Source organism: Miscanthus floridulus, chromosome 14, assembly GCF_019320115.1.
Source record: "Miscanthus floridulus cultivar M001 chromosome 14, ASM1932011v1, whole genome shotgun sequence".
Lineage (NCBI taxonomy): Eukaryota > Viridiplantae > Streptophyta > Magnoliopsida > Poales > Poaceae > Miscanthus > Miscanthus floridulus.
In genome coordinates, this window is record NC_089593.1 from 27,625,113 (window position 1) to 27,643,985 (window position 18,873).

General features: G+C 47.7%; 2 protein-coding genes across 2 annotated transcripts; one reads left to right on the plus strand and one right to left on the minus strand.

Annotated features, from left to right (window-relative positions):
* The first annotated feature begins 9,353 nt into the window (after window positions 1-9,353).
* LOC136505336 (uncharacterized) lies at window positions 9,354-10,442 on the plus strand. Its single transcript, XM_066500485.1, has one exon. The coding sequence runs from the start codon at window positions 9,562-9,564 to the stop codon at window positions 10,102-10,104; it is 543 nt and encodes a 180-aa protein (XP_066356582.1). The 5' UTR covers window positions 9,354-9,561; the 3' UTR covers window positions 10,105-10,442.
* A 681-nt stretch (window positions 10,443-11,123) lies between these two features.
* Window positions 11,124-13,446, minus strand: LOC136503250 (phytosulfokine receptor 1-like). Its single transcript, XM_066498388.1, has 3 exons — window positions 13,418-13,446; window positions 11,690-13,302; window positions 11,124-11,609 (listed from the first exon to the last, which is right to left on the minus strand). Exons 1-3 carry the CDS (start codon window positions 13,444-13,446, stop codon window positions 11,452-11,454), a joined length of 1,800 nt encoding a protein of 599 aa, XP_066354485.1. The 3' UTR covers window positions 11,124-11,451.
* Between the last annotated feature and the right edge of the window lie 5,427 nt (window positions 13,447-18,873).

Below are 18,873 nucleotides of genomic sequence, written 5' to 3' on the forward strand. Positions count from 1 at the left end.
ATTTATACAAATACATAAATGTTTTCTGCTCTCGCGCATTCTAACTACCCTCTAAAGATGTTACAAACAATAACCTCCAAGCTGATCACTGTGCTCCGCCATCACCGTCCGTCTTGCCGAACAGGTCTATATCGCCGGCCAGCTTCTTCGCTGCATCCTCTACCTCATCCTCCAGCTGTTGGGTCTCCGCCTCGCTCAGCCCTTCAACGAACCTGACCCCTATCGCCTGACGGTCGATGGCTGGGTAGTGGGACCGAACCACCGCAAGGGCGTGAGTAGCGGCGGTCACAATGGCGTCGCGGTTGAAGCTCTTGAAGTTCTTCCACGCTGCCTTGCACCTCTGGATGATGGTATCTGGATGTTGTCGCCTATCGTCAGGCTAAGGGGCCGGTTCTAGGTCGACGCAGTCGAGCACCGGTTTAACTACGGCGACTATAGCGTCGAAGTTATCCCTTTGGGTCCTGGCCTCCTACACCAGCACATCAAACTATGCCTTGGCTTTATGATGGTGGCCTACAAGTATTACAATGTTCCATCATACAAGGAAAGCACTTCAACATTAACTCTGACTAGGAAGTATTCACCTTTCAGCTCCTCGGCCAGTTTGTCTGCTCGCTCTGACTCCTTCGCCTTCTCTTCTCAGAGTTGTTCGAGGTCCCGGCACAGCTAGCCGAGCTTCGTGTCTTGCTCTACAAGCACATCAGTCATCACCAAAGATATAGCTATTGAACAATACAAAGCATATTCGCCGATATGACATACCTTTCTTCTACTCGGAGAATTTCTACAGCTACTCCAACTGCTCGGCAGCACCCGTCAGTTGCTCGGAGACAGTAGCTAGCTGCTCGGACCTGCTCCGCAGCTGCTCAGATAGGACCCCCTTTTGGTATTCCAGGTCCCGTGTGTTGGACTTTGCAAGGTCTCACTCATGCTAGGCCCTCTAGATGTTTATCTCTGTGAGGTTCATCGCCGCTTTAAGTTTTTCGTTCTCCTCAACGAGGGGCTCCATCCTCTTTATTAGTTGTTGTCATTGCTCGATAGTCTAGGTTATCCCCTGCAAATGTACAATGATAATGACAAACTCCGATCTCCAGCGTCGAAGACAAGCTCTCTAGATGCAGTACAGACCTCGATTTGTTTCATCACGTCGGCAACGGCGGACTTCAGTCTCCTCATTTCCCTAGTGGTGTCCTCCTCCTCGACAACCACCACCTCATTGCCACGCTTGTAGAGGATTCAGATAGATTGGGGTCGAGGTTCAGCACGCTCGATCTCTTCCACCTCATCCTCCTCCGCCGCAGTTGGATGCACCACCTGGGGGCTCGGTCGTCGGATAGTGTGTCCGACCATGCCCTCTGATGCCTCAGGCAGGGCCGCCTGCTCCTCCAGCACCGTAGGCCCCTCTGTTCCAAACACCGGCGTGGCATCGACGGCTCCAGCCTCTGCTCCTGAAGATCCGGCGATTTCTACCATTGCCCCGGGCACTGTCGCCGATCCATCAGCCAACCTCTCGCCGCCGCCAAGTCCACCAGTAGCTGCGGTTAACTCCTCCACAGGCCACCGAGCAACTAGAGACTCTAGCATGGGGTCCACCGTCACCTTTTCTACTCTGAGATCAGCCTTCGATTGCTCGGCAGTCCAAACGGGTGGGGCCAGATCCTCCACACGCTTTGCACTGCATTAGATCATCTCGTCAGTCGCCAAAAAAGCTAAGAAACGATAGCAAAGAAACTCCAAGGCAAATATACTTATGGTTTGGTCTGTCAGTACAATTTCTTGAACCGGTGCTGCCCACTTGAGCCCCCAGGTGTGGCCATGGGGTTGACTCCTGTGCTTTGGGGTGGAGGTGCCGCCTCCTCCACTGTCGGCCTCTGTTCTACCCGTCGCTCTAGGACTTCCTCCGCATGCTGCTTGAGGACTTCCGTCGCCTGCTCCGCGAAGGCCTCTGTTGCCTGCTACGCAGGGACTCTCCTCACCCACTGCTCGAAGACTTCTTCACCTCCCTTTGATTGTTCTTCTATGTGCCTGTTGCGCGGAGGTGCTTCTGTGCTCGGTGAAGCAGCCACCGGAATTTTGTCGTCATCCGACCACTCGAACACCACAGTCCTTCGTGTTCGAGTGGTCTGGTCACCACCAAGCGAGATGCCGCTCAATTTGAGGGGAGCAGCATCTGCCATCTTTCTCTTCTTCCGGGCCGGCTCGTCTACCACTGCCCTCTTCCCCCGGATTTTCTCCAACACCGGGGATGGACTCTCCGATGAGATGCTGACAGTTTGCTCCTCTGGCTATGGTAGTGGCCGGGCGTCTACTCCCTTCGGCCATTCACTGCTCGGCATGCCTAAGAAGTACATCGTCCTATCCTGCGAGTAGATCCTCGCATAAGTAAATCAGTCCAATGCTAGGAAATGACAAAAGGTAACAAGCATCAGGAACATACAACTGAGATATTTACCTGAGGAGGCAGATTCTTGTAGTTAAAGGGCTTCATATACCCTGACATACTGAATGAGGCAAACAGAGCGAATAGCTCTGCAGCCCGTTCCTCCACAACATCCCTCGACAGCATCTCCGACCTCTCCCAAGTACCGTCGGTCTCTCCCTTGAACTCAAAGGCGGGGTGGGCTCTCTCCTTATAGGGCTGAACACGGCGCACTATAAAGCTCGCCGCCACCAATCTACAGTTGGTGTTCACACCCTTTATTAAGTTAAGGAGCTCCCTCACTTGCTCCATATCAGCGCTGCTTGGCATCTCCGACCAGCTCCTCTGGCTCTTCGGGATGTGGTTAGTGTCGCAGCAGACGACCGGGTGGCTTTGCCTCATGTAGAACCACCTGGCATTCTAGTTCTTCAGTGACATGTTCAGTGGCATAGTAAGGTACTCCCCCACCATTCCATCGCGCAGCTGAAGGTATACTCCACCGACCACCTTGGAACCATCGCCGCCTCTCTTCTTTAGCCAGAATAGGTGACGGAAGAGGTTGAAGTGGGGGAGGATTATGAGATATGCCTCACAGAAATAGATGAAGATAGAGATGTGTAAAATGGTATTTGGGTGGAGATTGCATAGACTAACCACCCAAAGTTCCAGCAAATCCCTTAGGAATGGATGAACAGGAAATCCCAACCCACGCCAGAAATAATCCTCGAATACCACCACTTCATCGGTGTGAGGTGTTGGGAAGGGATCACCAAGGGCCGGCCACCATCCAGCGGTAGCACGGTTAGGAAGAATGCTAGCTTCCACCAATCTGTTGATCTCCGCTTCTCCCGTTCGTGACAACACCCACTCTTCGGCACGCCAGGCTTCAGCGCTCGCCTTGTTGGGGCTCGTCTTCTTCGATTTGGCAGCTCCCTTCTTCAGCGCCATCTCTCAGATCTAATTAGGGTTTGGCGGCGGAAGCAAGTGTGGATGCGAATTTGGAAATGTGAGGGCTATGGAGGAAGACAAAATGGCAAAGGTGGGAACGTGGGATGTGGCGGCATAGTTATAAAGTACTTTCCCCACCCCTTCGCATTCGAGGGTTTTTGGGGAACTATCCCCGTGGTTTTTGCCACCCCGAATTCTCCGCAACTGAAGGTGGGCCATTACCTGGTCCTTCGTGCAACCTCGGCCTGTATCGCTGATTTATCTCCGCAATTTGTTGTGGCTCACCAAATATTCACCGACCTCTCCGCCAACCGTTACGACTCAGTAATTGCTACTGTATAGTCGTTACTTCGGTGATTTCTCCGCCAACCACATGACCACGTCACCTACTATCAGGCTTGGGGACTAAGTGGGCACACTTCACCTTGCGGTGAATGTGTTTTTCGAGGCTACACCCGGGGACTGGCTGCCTGCTCGGCTAGTCTTTTATTTTTCTTTTGCTTTGGACCCTGGCACCACATGACTACATCATCTACTGTTAGGCTCGGGGACTAAGTGGGCACACTTCACCTAGTGGTGACTGTGCTTGCTTTATTCTGGAAGACTCCGCGCCTCTTGAAGCTGGAGAAATTTTCGTGGTCGGACTCTAAGTGGGCACACTTGGTCTACTACGAAGAAATTTTTGATTCTGAACTTGAGCTCCTTACAACCTATGGCAAGCTGTATTTGGTTCACACTGCTCGGCGATAGTTCACACTGCTCGCAACTGCTCGGCAACTCATCACGGTGGTCGGACCATGAGTTTGACTGCTCGGCCGTGTTCGCACCTGCTCGGACAAGCTCAAGACGGCGTTGCATAATGGGTACAAGGCGCTCAGGGACTAGCTATGGGGGTACGACCCCGGATACCCACGACAGACCACATGAGCTGCGCCCTCAGGGGTGGCCCAGCCCACAGGATGAAGCCTTGCGGGGCACGACATCTGGAAGATATCCTGAAGATACTACGAGATCTGTTAGGATATGTATGATCCCAAGATTCCTATAATCAGTTATTACTTTTTGGTTATCTCTCAGATCTAACCAACTTGTAACCCTGCTCCCTAGACTATATAAGGCGGGCAGGGACCCCCTCCAAACTCACGCAATATCATACGATAGCTAATACAAAGCAACAAACCACAGGAGTAGGGTATTACGTCATACTGATGGCTTGAACCTGTCTAACTCGTGTGTCTCTGTTGCCTTTTTGTTCTTGATCTCATGCTTCTCTACCGATCAATCTACCTTCGTGGGATACCCCTCGGAAAACTGCCAATGATATTTTGTCGACACATGTCCTCCCGGCTAGGCTGCGCCTGCTCGGCATGGCCGTACCTACCCATGAGGTCACGCCCGCCCCTACTCCATCCGCATCAAGCACGCACATTTGGGAACGAACATGCATCTGATGAGCGGGCCTAAGCCAACACATCCAGCCTGGACTGCCACACAAGCAAAACCACTGACACGTAAGCAAAACTGCCTGGCAAAACCACCCTAGGGGATAAATTGACTGGTTTTGCATACTTTAATGTGTTCAATACCTAGTTTTATAGTTTGGGGAGTTAAGTAGACACTTCTTCAAACTTCAGGGTTGATATAGACATTTTTCAAATCAGGCTTCAAAACCATACAACTAGAGTGGCAACATTGCAACAAGCATCCGTCTCCACACGTTCAACTTGCTCATACCAAGTACCGACCACCACAAGAACCAAGTAATAAACAAGAGACTGCCTAAGTAAAAACTGCTAGTAGTAGAATTTCACCCGACCGAGCAGTCGAGGGAGGTGGAATACTCCCAAATCAATTTGTAAAGAGGGAGAAAAACAATTCCTACACAAGATAGTAAGAACATCTCTGAGAGACCTTTTCAAATAACTATCCAAATCATCGTCGGGCTTGCTAGCGTCAGGACGAGGCATCAGGACGTCCGCACCTGCAGTATGTTTCCTGCATCATTTCATACGCCCACATGGAGCCCATGCCGTTCCGAACGTCACCAGCATCGAGAAGAGAAGGAGGGGGTGACGGATACATAGCCGGCAGGGAGGAGGAGAAGACACCGAGGCGAGGCAGCAGAAAGCGAGGAGGAAGATGCAACACCCGATCTACTTTTGAAATGTCCAGATGCAACACTTGCAATATACGTCTGAAGGCAGATGAAACATTTGAAACATGCATCTAAAACACTTGCAAAAACACCTGAAAAATTCTTGAAAACCATCGTAAAACATACGCAACATCTAGATAAAACACTTGCAACATATGTGTGAAATATATGAAACATCTAAATTAACACACTTGCAACATACGTCTGGAAAAAATGATGAACATTGGGAACAGAAGCTTACAACATACGTGTAGAACCATTGCAACAAATGTAATATTCTGATCTACTTTTGCAACATCCACATGAAACATTTGCAACATACCTCTGAAACATATGCTTGCAACATGTGTTTTCCACCCTTCTTCTTCCGTACGACGCAGTGCAGAGCGAGAGATGGGCAGGCGGAGGGCAGCACCGTCACGACCCCTTCTGGGGGCGAGCAGAGGGGATGGCGGGGAGAGGGTGCCGAGATGCTTTGGCCGTGCTACGGGCTGCCGCTGTCTCAGGCTGGCGGAGAGAGAGGCGGGGACAGGCCAGCAACGGGCACATGCCACCGCCAGGCTCTGCCCGGGAGGGAGGGGCCAACCGTAGGTGCAGGTGACTGCCGGTGAACTCTGGCGGGGTAGGGGCAGGAAGAAGGGGCCGATGGGAAGCTCTGGCCAAGTGGGGGACGAGAAGAAGGGGCTGGTGGCGGGTGCTGGCCAGTGGAGACGCTGCAATGGATGGCGCGAGATGGAGGTGCCGCCGCGGGATGGAGGTGCCGTGCCGCGGGATGGAGGTGTCGTGGGGAGTCTTTTTTAGAGCGTGTCTGGACGGGAGTCACGGAACGAACACCCGTAGCATATCATTATCGAATCATTATTTGTAGAGTCATTCGAATAAAAAATATTTTATATATATTTCTACCTTCCAACAGCTTCTTATCTCATGCGTGCTCTAGAGAACGAACACCACTCTCTATCTTTGGCAAGCGAAAAATATGAAATAGAGGATAAGAATATGTGGATATCTAATTAGAAAAGCTATTAGAGTGTGTTTTTTTAATCAAAATCGCTATTCCTATCAATAAGGAAGAATATAGAGAGATTATTGAAGTTGCTCTAAAAATCAGAGATATTTAAAAGAAGTCGTCCTAAACATAACCTTAGTATGCACAAACCATACTTAAATTTTGATCCGCTTGGTTTTATTGTTGCCAATTGCACCACCCATACATAGGTAAATGGATTTTATGATAAAAAAAAACTACAGCTTAGCATGCGCATAGAAACACTCAATTTCAAACCAAACTTAAATTTGGAACCAGTTAATGTGAATTTCAAGCCAAGCTTAGTACATACTATTAGGTAGGGAAATATTGAACTCCATTATATGAATCAATGGAAGGAGGAGAGTGGGCTCTAGACCTCTAGTGGAACGGACTGCCCATCTAGTCATGGACTTGAGCGTTTGGCCTAGAAGTCAGAGTAGCTGGTTCAGGCCCATTGGAATTGCAAATGTTTTCCTTCGTTTTTCCCCCTCTACGGCCAGCCACGGTTCTTTTCCCCAAATCAAATCGATCAGTCAAACAATCCATGTACCAATGCCACACTAAAAAGCTTGTTAGGATAATTAACAGGCTGCACTGGGGCGCAAATGTGCGCAGTCGTATATGCATTAATGACTAATGCATATACTCCGTGACCTTCTAATTTGCTATATATATAGTACATACATCCGAGTTGTTACGTTATATACTCTGTTCACAAATATGAGTGTTTTTTCTTTATCTTTTCATCACCGACCAGAAAAATTAGCGGCAGTAGGATCAGAAACATTTGGCTCTTCGTGCCGAGAGCTCTCAAACTCACCGTTCTAGTTTTGATGCTGTGTTACTGCGTATTGATGGTTAAAGTCGAATTTTTGAATATTTGATGTTGTATTAGGGCCTGTTTGATATAAGAGCTAATTGCTACCTAACATTCGACCTGTTCGCTGGTTGGTTTCTGGACTAATAAGCCCAGCTGGTGCTGGTTTATTGTGAGAGAAAAACACTGTTGACCGGCTGATAAGCCATAGCTGAAACTAACCAATGAATAGGCTGATTAGCTCTAATGTATCTAAACAGAAGGCTAATGGGTTGGCTAATTTTTTAGCTAAAAAACTTCAACTAGTTATTAACAGCTAGCTAATCAACCTCCGCTAATTTAAACTTATTTTTAGTCCAATTAGTAACTATCCTATCTTATCCAAACAGACCCTTAGTATTACTAAGTGTTGATGGTTAAAGTTGATTTTTAAGACCGTGACTTAGAGTCAAATCATAATTTTTACTCTCTCGGTTCATGAATAAATCAAGTTTTATTTTGATCTTAGTTAAACTTTTTAAAATTTTAAATTAATTTTTATACAAAAGACTACCGATATCTATAATAACACCTAAAAAGATATAGCAGGTTTTATCTAAGTATACTAGTTTTATGTCAAAAATATCATTCTCTTTATAAAATCTAGTTAAATTAAAAAATGTTTAGCTTCAAATTACTTAAGAAATTGATTTATTCAAAAACCGAAAAAGCATTTTTGTTAATCACACTGTATAGATGTACAAAGCCATACTTTTATAAGACAGACATACACCTTACCCTTACAAGCATGTTCAAAAGAAAAAAATAACAATGTTAAATTTTTGAAAAATCTAGAATACCATAAGGAATCTAACCAGAGAAGCTCTGTTCAGGTTGTAATAGTATTTTTTTTATTTAATACTATAAACAAGAAGAGTGATTATTCAGAACTTTTACAATGGCATGTGGCGACAAGAGGAGCCACATGGAATTGTAAAAGTTCTAAATAGCCACATGCAATTGTAAAAGTTCTGAATAATCACTCTCATGCAATTGTAAAAGTTCTGAGGCCTTGTTTAGATTACCCCAAAATTCCAAGTTTTTTCACTCTCTCTCCATCACATCAATTTTTAGCCACTTGCATGGAGCATTAAATGTAGGTAAAAAAAAAACTAATTGCACAGTTTAGTTGGAAATCACGAGATGAATCTTTTGAACTTAGTTGGTCCACGATTGGACAATATTTACCAAATAAGACGAAAGTGCTACTATTCATCGGGTTGAAATTTTTCTCAATCTAAACAAGGCCTGAATAATCACTCTTCCAGACCAAACTTGTCTCACAGGTGTCGCCCTCTAACTTTCAAACTGGTGCCACCTCGTATGCTGACGCGGCCACTGCAGCCATCTTTAACCTTTGTCAGTAAAGTGGGCGGCGAGCGCTGACCTTTAGCTGAAAAGCATTGCGCTTCTATGCTCTTCTCCTCCTCCCTTCAACACCATTCAAAAGACCTCCTCCTCCTCACTGCTCCAACGACATCTCCTGCAAATAGAAAACTACAAGTGATAAGACAAACAAATCTTCCAACCACCACCGGTAAGCATCGCATTAAGGATATTGCAAACAAAATGCAACCCAGATATATTCCCTGAATGATTGGTTAATTCAGAAGTTGTACCTCACACTAATTTTTCATTCTTATTTTAAATGTTTTGCTCAGCACCAGCAGCTGCAGGTAATGTTCGGCTAAGTACTGAACATTCTTAGGGCCCATTCAGTTATTATCTGTTGCTCCTAGACTTTAGCTGTATTATATATGTAATGACCCTGTATGTAATTATTAAGCATCAAACAGGTAGGACCCTTACTTTTGCTCTTAGTGCTTGTCTGATTGGCATTACTTGACACAGCAATCTCAGCTTCCAAGCATCTTACCAACCGCCATCACCATGTTATAATAACCCCATTTGCCTACCATCACTTCGATTTCAACTACAGAGACAATTAGATTAAGCCTATATCCCTTCCTCTCATCCTCTATTTCTAGTCGTTTCCATTCCATCTCTGGGAATGTCAAGAGGCGGTAGATAAAGAAGTTGCAACCTCCATGACCACTCCTCATATACATCTTCCAACACAGGCTTCCATAGACTCAGAGCTTCAGAGCTAGACAGAGAGAGAGAGAGACACACACACAGAGAGTTTTGCAGCAATGGAAGAGTTCACATTCCCCAGCTTTCCACTCGAGCAATACAACGCCAAGAAGGTCCCCTTCCCCCACTTCGCCTCGGCGTCGCCGTGGCTCGTCGTCCCCGGCGGCGTTGTCGACACGGCCGTGCACGAGCACGATCACCGGAGGAGCTTCTCGGCCGTGGAGCAGCAAGAAGCCGCCGGCAGCGACTACCACGACCAGCACCAGCAGCAGCTGGGTGGCTACGACCAGCACCGCCACGGCTCGGCTCGGTTCGCCGTGGAGGACAAGATGGACATGCTGTGGGAGGACTTCAACGAGGAGCTCGCCCGGGCCGCGCAGCCGTGCCCGCTCACCATGGGCACGCCGTCGTGGGCCACCGCGAAGGAGTCCTGGCTCGCCGGCGGCGACGGCGACGGCTACGAAGGCGCCTTCGAGACTCGCAAGCACGCCGTTGTCCGGCGGCGGAGGATGGGCCTGCTCATGATGCTCAGGCTGCTTAAGAAGCTCTTCCTGGCGCACAAGTCCGGCGCCGCCCCGTCGCGGAAGGCGCCGCCGATCTGATGCAGCTCAAAAAATAGTGTCTTTGATGAGTGCATGATGATGTATCAGCCTATCAGGTGTATATACGGAGGTGATCAATTGATCAATACATGCTTCTCTCGGTAGCGCAGGACCAAGGACTTGGTTCAGAGCTATCAGTGGGAGTGGCCTTTTGCTGATGAATGTTCTGTTTCTCTTGCTAGAAGTTTCTCTTGTTGTAGTTGTGTACTTGTGTGAGTGTTGAGAAATTTTGGTTATGCCTTGTGTTTTGCTTAAAGTTTGACGAGCTGCAAGATCTTACTGAAATCAGGGCAGCTATCAGAACTCTGCATCGAACGATATTTGTAAAGTCAGGCTGATTTTGCATCTTTTGTCAAATTGCTTCATATTCCAAAGATAAACGTCATTAGAATGCTACTTTTGTAAAGCGTGCAGTATAATCTGCTTCTCTGGTCCTATGGGGCGTAATTATGCAAAGTTCAGTCTAATTTCATTTCAAAATCTTCAGCTGAGGTCCAGGCACAATTGTTCAAACGACCTGTACAAATGAAAACTGAAGCACATCTAGATTAGATTTCCTAATCACATCGGCGAATGCAAGTATAACTTTTCTGACCACAAATCAAGACTATCTGACTCAGCAACAGTTGAAAATGACAAAAAAGGAGGATCCACATTTCGAAAATTCAAAATATGCACTCCTAGTCACACCCTTTTCTGCTTCAGCTTTCAACCGTTTAGATGTCGCTAACCCGTCGTAAAGAAGAATTGAAGCGGCTTTATCCAGTACAATCCTACCATTTTTCGTAAAAGGATGGACCGAATACTACCGGTCCCTTTTCTCGTTTCAAATATATAATGCTTCATTCACTGAATCATGACATCTATCGAAGATGAGCAACAAGTTAAGGAACGGCCATGTGGAGTGGAGGTGGAGGACACACCAACAAACCGGTTGGTCCCAAGTAGACAGCAAGAATTAGTTGTAGAGTGTCCTGAGCGTGTCAGCTTGAAGTCATCCCATCGTCCGAATTTTTTACTTTTTAGTCCTTTTTTTGAAAGTTTCTCACAAATAGACCCCTAGCGGAAAGAATTCAGAAAATGGACCCTAACTTGGCGCCATCGATGCTGGCGCCGAGCTCGGCGCCAACGTCCCTGGCGCCGAGCCCCTGGGCTGGGGCGAACTTACATGGATGGAAGCTCGGCGCCAGTCACTCTGGCGTTGAGCTCGGCGCCGTTGACGTTGGCGCCGAGCATGCAGTTCCAGGCGCCGTGAACGACGCGCGTCGTCAGGTCGATTCGAATTCGAGGCGGCCCGGGGAGAATCTTGGTCAAACGACCCGACCCGACGCGCGCGGCCATTTACATTTATGGCCTGCTCTGGCTGCCGTCTACGCCAAGCAAACTACTGCAGGGCTGCTGCGGCGGGCTGCGGCCGTCGAGGACGCGCCAAGCACACAACTGCGGGCAGAACCTTGTTGAGCGCTCCGAGGCAGGCAGACGTCCCAGCTGAAAATTGCAACCAGCTAACAGTGAGGCGTAACAAGCAGATTGTTTGAGAGTATAAGTGACGGTGGGAAGCTGCTGACTTGGTTGTACTGCAAACCTTTGCCAGTTGAATTCCTCTTGATGAATAACGGGAGGTCCTCTGTTGGTGACCGCTCGCTCGAGCCATTAGTTGAAATCAAACTCCTCATCTGTGTGAAGCTCATAGGAAGCTCACCACTGAAAGAATTGTTTGATAGGTCAATATAGAAGAGGTTGTCCAGCTTCCCTAGCCACGGTGGGATATTCCCATTTAACTTGTTCCATGAAATGTCCAGCACATTGAGGCTTCCCAAGCTCTGCAGCCAAGGCGGAATTACACCTGTCAGTAAACAGTTTGCCAGGACGAGCACCTGCATGCTCTTGAACCCACTGATGCCATCCACTGGCATTGTCTCGCCACCACGGAAATTCCTGGTGAGCACCAAGCTTGTGAGGTTGGGCAGGTGTTGCAAGACCTGCAATGCCCATGCGAGGTTCGTGAAGCTATTCCCTGTCAGTGAGAGGTACGACAGGGATCTCAACTCCTTGAAGCTCTCTGGTATCTCCCCTGCGAGCTTGTTCCTTGCAAGATTCAGCGTCCTCAGCTCGGTGCACACGGCGATGCCAGGAGGTATAACACCACTCAGATTGTTGGTTCCAATATCAAAAGTATTCAGCTTCGGCAGCAAGTTGAAGTCGATAGCAATCTCACCAGACAGCGAGTTGTTCCTCAGGCTGATTACCCTCAGTAGTGGACAACTGGACAGGGAAGCAGACAATTCACCATCCAACTTATTGGTGGCCAAGTTTACGGACTCTAGCCACCTCATCTTTCCAAAGACATCAGGGATGGAGCCTGTGAACTTGTTATAGGACAAGTCAAGCTGCACGATCTGAGAGAGGTTACCAAGGTCATTGCCGAGGTTGCCGGTGAGCTGATTTTCCTGTAAGCTCAGCCTCCTCAGGTTGGGCAGCATGTACAGGTCGCCGGGAATGTTCCCCGTGAAACAGTTGCCGTCGAGAGAGAGCTCCGTGAGCGCCCTGCACTGGCTCAACCCGCTGGGCATCTCGCCGGAGAAGGCATTCCCCGAGAAGTGGAGGACCTCGAGCGGCGCAAGACGGAGCGCGGACGAGTTGATGACGCCGGAGAAGTTGTTGTCAGAGATATCAAGCGCCGTCAGGTTCGCCGCGGCGGGGAACGCGGGGTGCGGCCCGTCGAAGCTGTTGAAGGAGATGTTGACCTGCTCGATCGCCGGGAAGCCGCCGCCGGCGGCGGCGGCGGCAGCGGTAGCAGCGGCCGGGAACGGGCCGGAGAGCGCGTTCGCGCTGAGGTCGAGCACCCGCAGCTTCGGCAGCCCGGCCAGCTCCTCCGGCGCGGCGCCATAGAGCGCGTTCCGGGAGAGGTTGAGCGTGGCGAGGCCGTCGAGGGAGGCGACCGCGGAGGAGATGCCGCCGTGGAGGCTCTTGTTGGAGAGATCCAGCGCGACCACCCGCCCGAGATCGCAGGAGACGCCGGTCCAGGAACAGCAGGCGGCGTCGCCGGGGCCCCACCCGGCGGGCTTGCTGTCCAAGGCGTCGGAGAAGGCGAGGAGCGCCTTCAGGTCAGCGGGGTCGCACGACTGGGACTCTAGGGACCGGCCGGTCGGGTCGTTTGGCAAGATTCTCCCCGGGCCGCCTCGAATTCGAATCGATCTGACGACGCACGTCGTTCACGGCGCCTGAAACTGCATGCTCGGCGCCAGCGTCAATGGCGCCGAGCTTCCTTCCATGTAAGTTCGTCCCAGCCCAGGGGCTCGGCGCCAGAGACGGTATCGATGACGCCGAGTTAGGGTCCATTATTTAAATTCTTTCCGCTAGGAATCTATTTATGAGAAACTTTCGAAAAAAGGCCTTACAATTAAAAAAAATTCGGTCGCATCGCATACCACACCAGTTTATTTATACACTTGCCTGGTAGTGGTAGGTATTGCATCACACAGAAGCACAGGTTTTCATTCCACAAGCAAAAGCCAAAAGGTTTGTTGGCTACAGACTACAGAGTCTTAGACAACTCATGTACATGGCAGTACAGCACAAACCCTGAATTGCTTCAAGTAGGGTACTGGTATTTCTCAGCAACCTGGAACTGGCCAAAAATGCCGAGTAGTGTGACACTGAAATGTCCCCACAGAGTTTGCTTATTTGAATCATATCTTACATCACAAGTTTCTGCCCAAGAGATAAATTGTCATCCTAGATGTTCATCAAGATTTGATTTTGTAGCCATAGAACATGGCTCGGTGAGCATTGAAATGGCATACAGAACTTTGGGGGTCACTAAAGTATATCTCCATATGGATAATTGTATGATATGTAACATGGGGTTCACTTATTTAGCTGTTCAAGACAGGAACATGGGATTACATGTGTAGAGGATCTCAACAACTATGAAGGATACAACAGGTACACAGGAATTAGAACCGATCATTAACAAACATCTATGCTGTTCAACTCAGTACCAAACAACTCAGAGACCAGAGCATCATTCTGCAGGTTGAGGATGTCTGCATTGCTGATGCCCCTACGAGTCCTCCTGTGTGAAGAAGAAACATTCTTAAATAAGAGACATTTTCAAATAGCATCGAAACTGAAACCTGATAAGGTAGGCTCAGGTAAACAGTAAAACAAGGCAACATGAACATGAACTGACATATTTGTACAATACCTTAATCCATAAGAGTGATTGCCGTGCCCCCCAGAGAGTCCTAAGGTAACCTAACAGAACCTGTAAAAGCAATTCTCTGTCAATTGTTTTCCAAAATCAACCTCTACATGAATAAGAAAATTGGTGTTTATGACAAAGTTATTATGAAACTTCAGAACTTTATGTTTAGAAAAAAGAAGTTATCCACATTTGGATCTCAAAGAGAAAATATTTTTCCTGATATTCTTCTCTTTCATGCATAGAGAAAAGTAAGTGGGATTTGCTCAGCTACTGCTATCCTTTGTTGCACATGGCAGCATATGGTCAACTTGGCAATGCAGTTATCTAAGAACAGGTAGCACATGATTCTGCTTGCGAAATCTGACCATCTAGAAGAAATGCCAGATAGAAAGTGTCGAATTCTCCCTCAAGCTATCTTAGCTTCAGTGTTATCATTTGCCCATATATATACTAATAAGCTTTGGTTTTCAGGGATCAGGGATATCTATGCAGATAGTGTTGTGGAAGTATCACAGAAGAAATATTAATGAGTTATGCTTGGATTGGAATAACTGATAGTTCTAACCTTCTGACCTTAGTATATTAAGTATTAACCATACACGAGCAGTAACATGGTTGCTCTCAGGATCAAGATAAAATATGACAACCTTTTACCAGGATAGACAACTCAAATTCATCGTATTATGCTGTTATTTGCATAAAACTAGGAGTTAGAAACCTTACCATAAGAATCAAACTTCAATTTTAAAATTGTAGTGAAAAAATGCAGAAACAGAAACAAACTGTAGTACCCACAGCATTCCTAAATGTCTTAAAACTTACTTTTATTCAATGGCTGCAGTAAACCATGTCGGTATTGTTTCATCACTTAGAAATGTTCTTAAGTAATCCGGACAAGGAACCACAGTGTGTTGACTTGTACTCGCACTGCTCACAACATGACTGAAGTAACTGAATAACTCTCACACACCTGAAGAAATAGAACAAGCAGGAACTTCAGGGCACCTGAGTATGATCTCATAAAATCTTATACACTTAACTTAGTTTCCATATAGAACATGATTCAAAAATTATATGCATCGTATTGACAGTTACTAAATGTATGCTTGCGTGTTAACACCTGACAATATCCAAAACCATAATTACTAAAATACCACCGCTTTTTTTAGTGCTGGTAAACACAATGATGTATATTTGATAAAAAGGCACACTCATCATTACCCAAACGCCCCCAATGTAGACTGAAGATCCTAACGTTTATATAGGTCAAATTTCTGTTGTGCCTAAATAAACAACACAAATTTAAATAGCAGTAGTAGTGAGAAGCATATAATCTAAACTAAAAAAACAGTTCTTAGTCATACTAATTAAATTTCACGAACGGTATCACCCCAATGAATCTTAAATCATGCCAAGACTAATCAGTCTCAGACAATTTGGGAAGTAAACACTACATAGGTCTCAAATGACTCCAAAGCTTCTTCACTTCTCAAGGCCTGCCCGTTCCTAAAACCTGAACAGCGCGCATTCATTCAGCTATAAATACCCCACGGCCCCATCCCATCCATGTAAACCAAATCACCAACTATCCATAGACCGACGAAGCAATCGAAGTCTTCGGGTTTGGGAAGCAAAGGGGTGCGTACTTCCTAGAGTCGAACATGTTCCTGGAGAGGCAGGCCTGGATGTCGCACGCCTCCTTCTTGCACGGCTCCTTGCTCGGCTGCGCCATCCCCTCGCTTCCCTCGTCCTCCCGCCGCCGCCGCCGCCGGAGCAGGGACCAATTCCAAGACGGCGTGGGGGTGGGTCTTCTTGCTCCTGAGTCCCTGTGCCGTGCGAGTTCACGAAGACTCTTTCGAGAGGAATCGCATCATCTGGGCCGCTTGGGCCTCACATGTGACTCCTGGCCCGCGTTTGTTGTGGTCCGTTGTGCAAATGATGCCCGTACCTTCTTTGCCGCTCGACTCGACTAGGCCGGGGCAAATTACTCGATACCCAACAGCTGAAGCCGAAATACCTAAACCTGTATCCAAAATACCCGAAGTCAAAATATTCGATCACAAATTCAGATAGCAGCTCTAGAAATCCAAAATTATTTTAGCAACGTATCAGGTGCAAACCAACCAACTTGTGCAAATTTAGAAACTACCCGTCAGGACCACTAGATGCTAATCCAATGGATGGGGTGAGAGGTGTGATTTTTTTTACGCTTAAGCCCCCCACCCGTCGGCCTTTTTTCGCTTAAGCCCGCTCACCCCATCCATTGGATCAATATCTAGTGGTTCTAATTGGTAGTTTCTAAATTTGCACGGGTTAGTTAGTTTGCACCTAATATGTTGTCAATTATTTTAGGCAGTTTGGGTATTATGTCCCGATACCCAAACTGCCCATACAACTAGAATTATATTCAGCCTGTTCGGTTGGCTGGTTCATATAGTTGTTGGTTCGTTTATGTGAGAGAAAAGTACTGCTGGCTGGTTCATATGAATAGTGTCCATGTGAGGGGGCCAGCAAATCACGCTTATTAAGACCAGTTGCCCACTCCCCACCTCACCTTCTGTCCTTCACGAGTTCACGGGCATGGCCCAGCCCACCAAGGCACCAAGCATCTTATATCAAAAAAGAAAGCGACTCCATATCTGGGCCTGTTTGGAACGCAGGATTTTTTTCCTGTTCCTGTACTTTTTTCTGTGAAAATGAACTGATTCCTGTGAAATTCCTGCGCAATTCCTGTGAAATTCCTGCGTTCCAAACAGGCCCTAGCCTCCAGGGGTGCTTCCATGACCCCGACCCGAGTGCGAGTGGTGACCAATGTCACACCTGGCTGAACCTGAACGAGCTCTTGGACAAGAAGACGCAGAAGGAGGCCACGCACCTGCAGCAAGTCCGGCAACATGTAAAGAGAAGCCTAGGAGCGGCACTAGGGCCCGACTGCCTAACAAGAGATTCACTGGGCCAGAATGGACTTGATGCCGTGACCACTAGCAGCTGCGCTGCAAAGAGTATCGGTTTGACCGGTTGTATAAGAGAGACCCTTGGAGAGCAAGAGAGAATTATGAAAGAACACAATTGTGATTTGCCTTCTACTAAATCCTTCCTCGCTATTCCCCGTGTTCTTCCTACTCTGACCCCCCTTTTCTACTTCTCCTCGATCCCTCCCTCTAACATTTGGTATAAGATACAATCGATCCTTGGTCGCTCGCTTTTCCGCATTCCATTGATCACCTTGCATAAGCTCTAGGTCCGATTAAGATTTCTGGGGGTTAGTGAGCTACTGCCGCCAGAAATTTCTCTATAATTCCTAGGCACGCGAGTTGTTTTGTGGGGAAATCTACGATCCGGAGCGAACCCGACCGCCGCCGCAACCACTATACCCATCGCCAATGTTGTCTCGACGCCATGAACCCGGAGACTAAGCTTTTGATGGATGAGATGCACCGCCTCTTCTCCAAGTAGACGTCCCAATTCGACAAGCGCTTCAACGACATCGAGCTCTCCTTCGAGCGCCGGATCTTTGATTTGGAGCTCCGCCAGGAGGAGCGTGCTGCCGGGATGAGCGTGTCCAGAAGATCGAGGTCACCACAAACAACCTGCAAACGTGGCGCTTGGATACCGAAGGACTGGTGGATGATCTGCACTTGAAGGTCACCAAACTCAACAAGTACTGGGGTCGATCCATCCTCGACAACTTCTCTGCGTCCGCGGTCATCTTCTCTGCCCCGACGCCCTTGGAGCAGGCCATCCAGCGCCTATCTGCTAGTGACATAGCTGCTCGGCTCAATGAGCACGGCGATGATCTCCATAACTGGGAGAATGAGTTTGGTGTTTTCACAACCCTATCTCATTCCCTGGTCAAGGGTATGACCTTGCCTCCTCCACCACCTCCCCTTTAAGTTTCATGGCACAACTTCTGATTTGTTTATCGCTCGCAATCGTCCACCTGAGCACGGTTCCGCTTCATCGAAACGTCCGCCTAAACTAAAATTTCCACAATTTACTGGTGAACATACTCGTTTGTGGATTACCGGGCTGAGAACTATTTTGACATGTATTCAGCTAAGTGGGTTTAGGTTTCTCATATGCATTTTATTGATGCTGCTGCTCTTTGGGTATAGTCTATTTAACCTCAGTTGAAGCAGTTAGCCTGGCCTGAATTTTGTAAGATGATCCATGAATGCCTTGACAGGGATCAGCATCGGCTGCTGATCCGTTAGATGTTTCACATCCATTGGGAAACAACTGTTAAAGAGTATGTGGATTGGTTTGCAGCTTTGATTGATCAGCTCAAATTTTACAATCCTGCCACTGATCCCTTGTATTTGGTTACTCGTTTTATTGATGGACTGCAAGATGATGTCCGTGCTGTCGTAATTATGCAGGGCCCCCAAACTCTAGATACTGCCTATTCTCTCGCTGTGTTACAGGAGAAAGTCGTTGTTGGTATTAGTTAACGTAAATAGATAAATCCATAAGTGCATGGATACCGTTGTAGCTTTCATCCGGGAGTGTTCCAAGGTATCTTTTCCACGGGGAATGTGAAGTGTACTAGAAAGGATCAA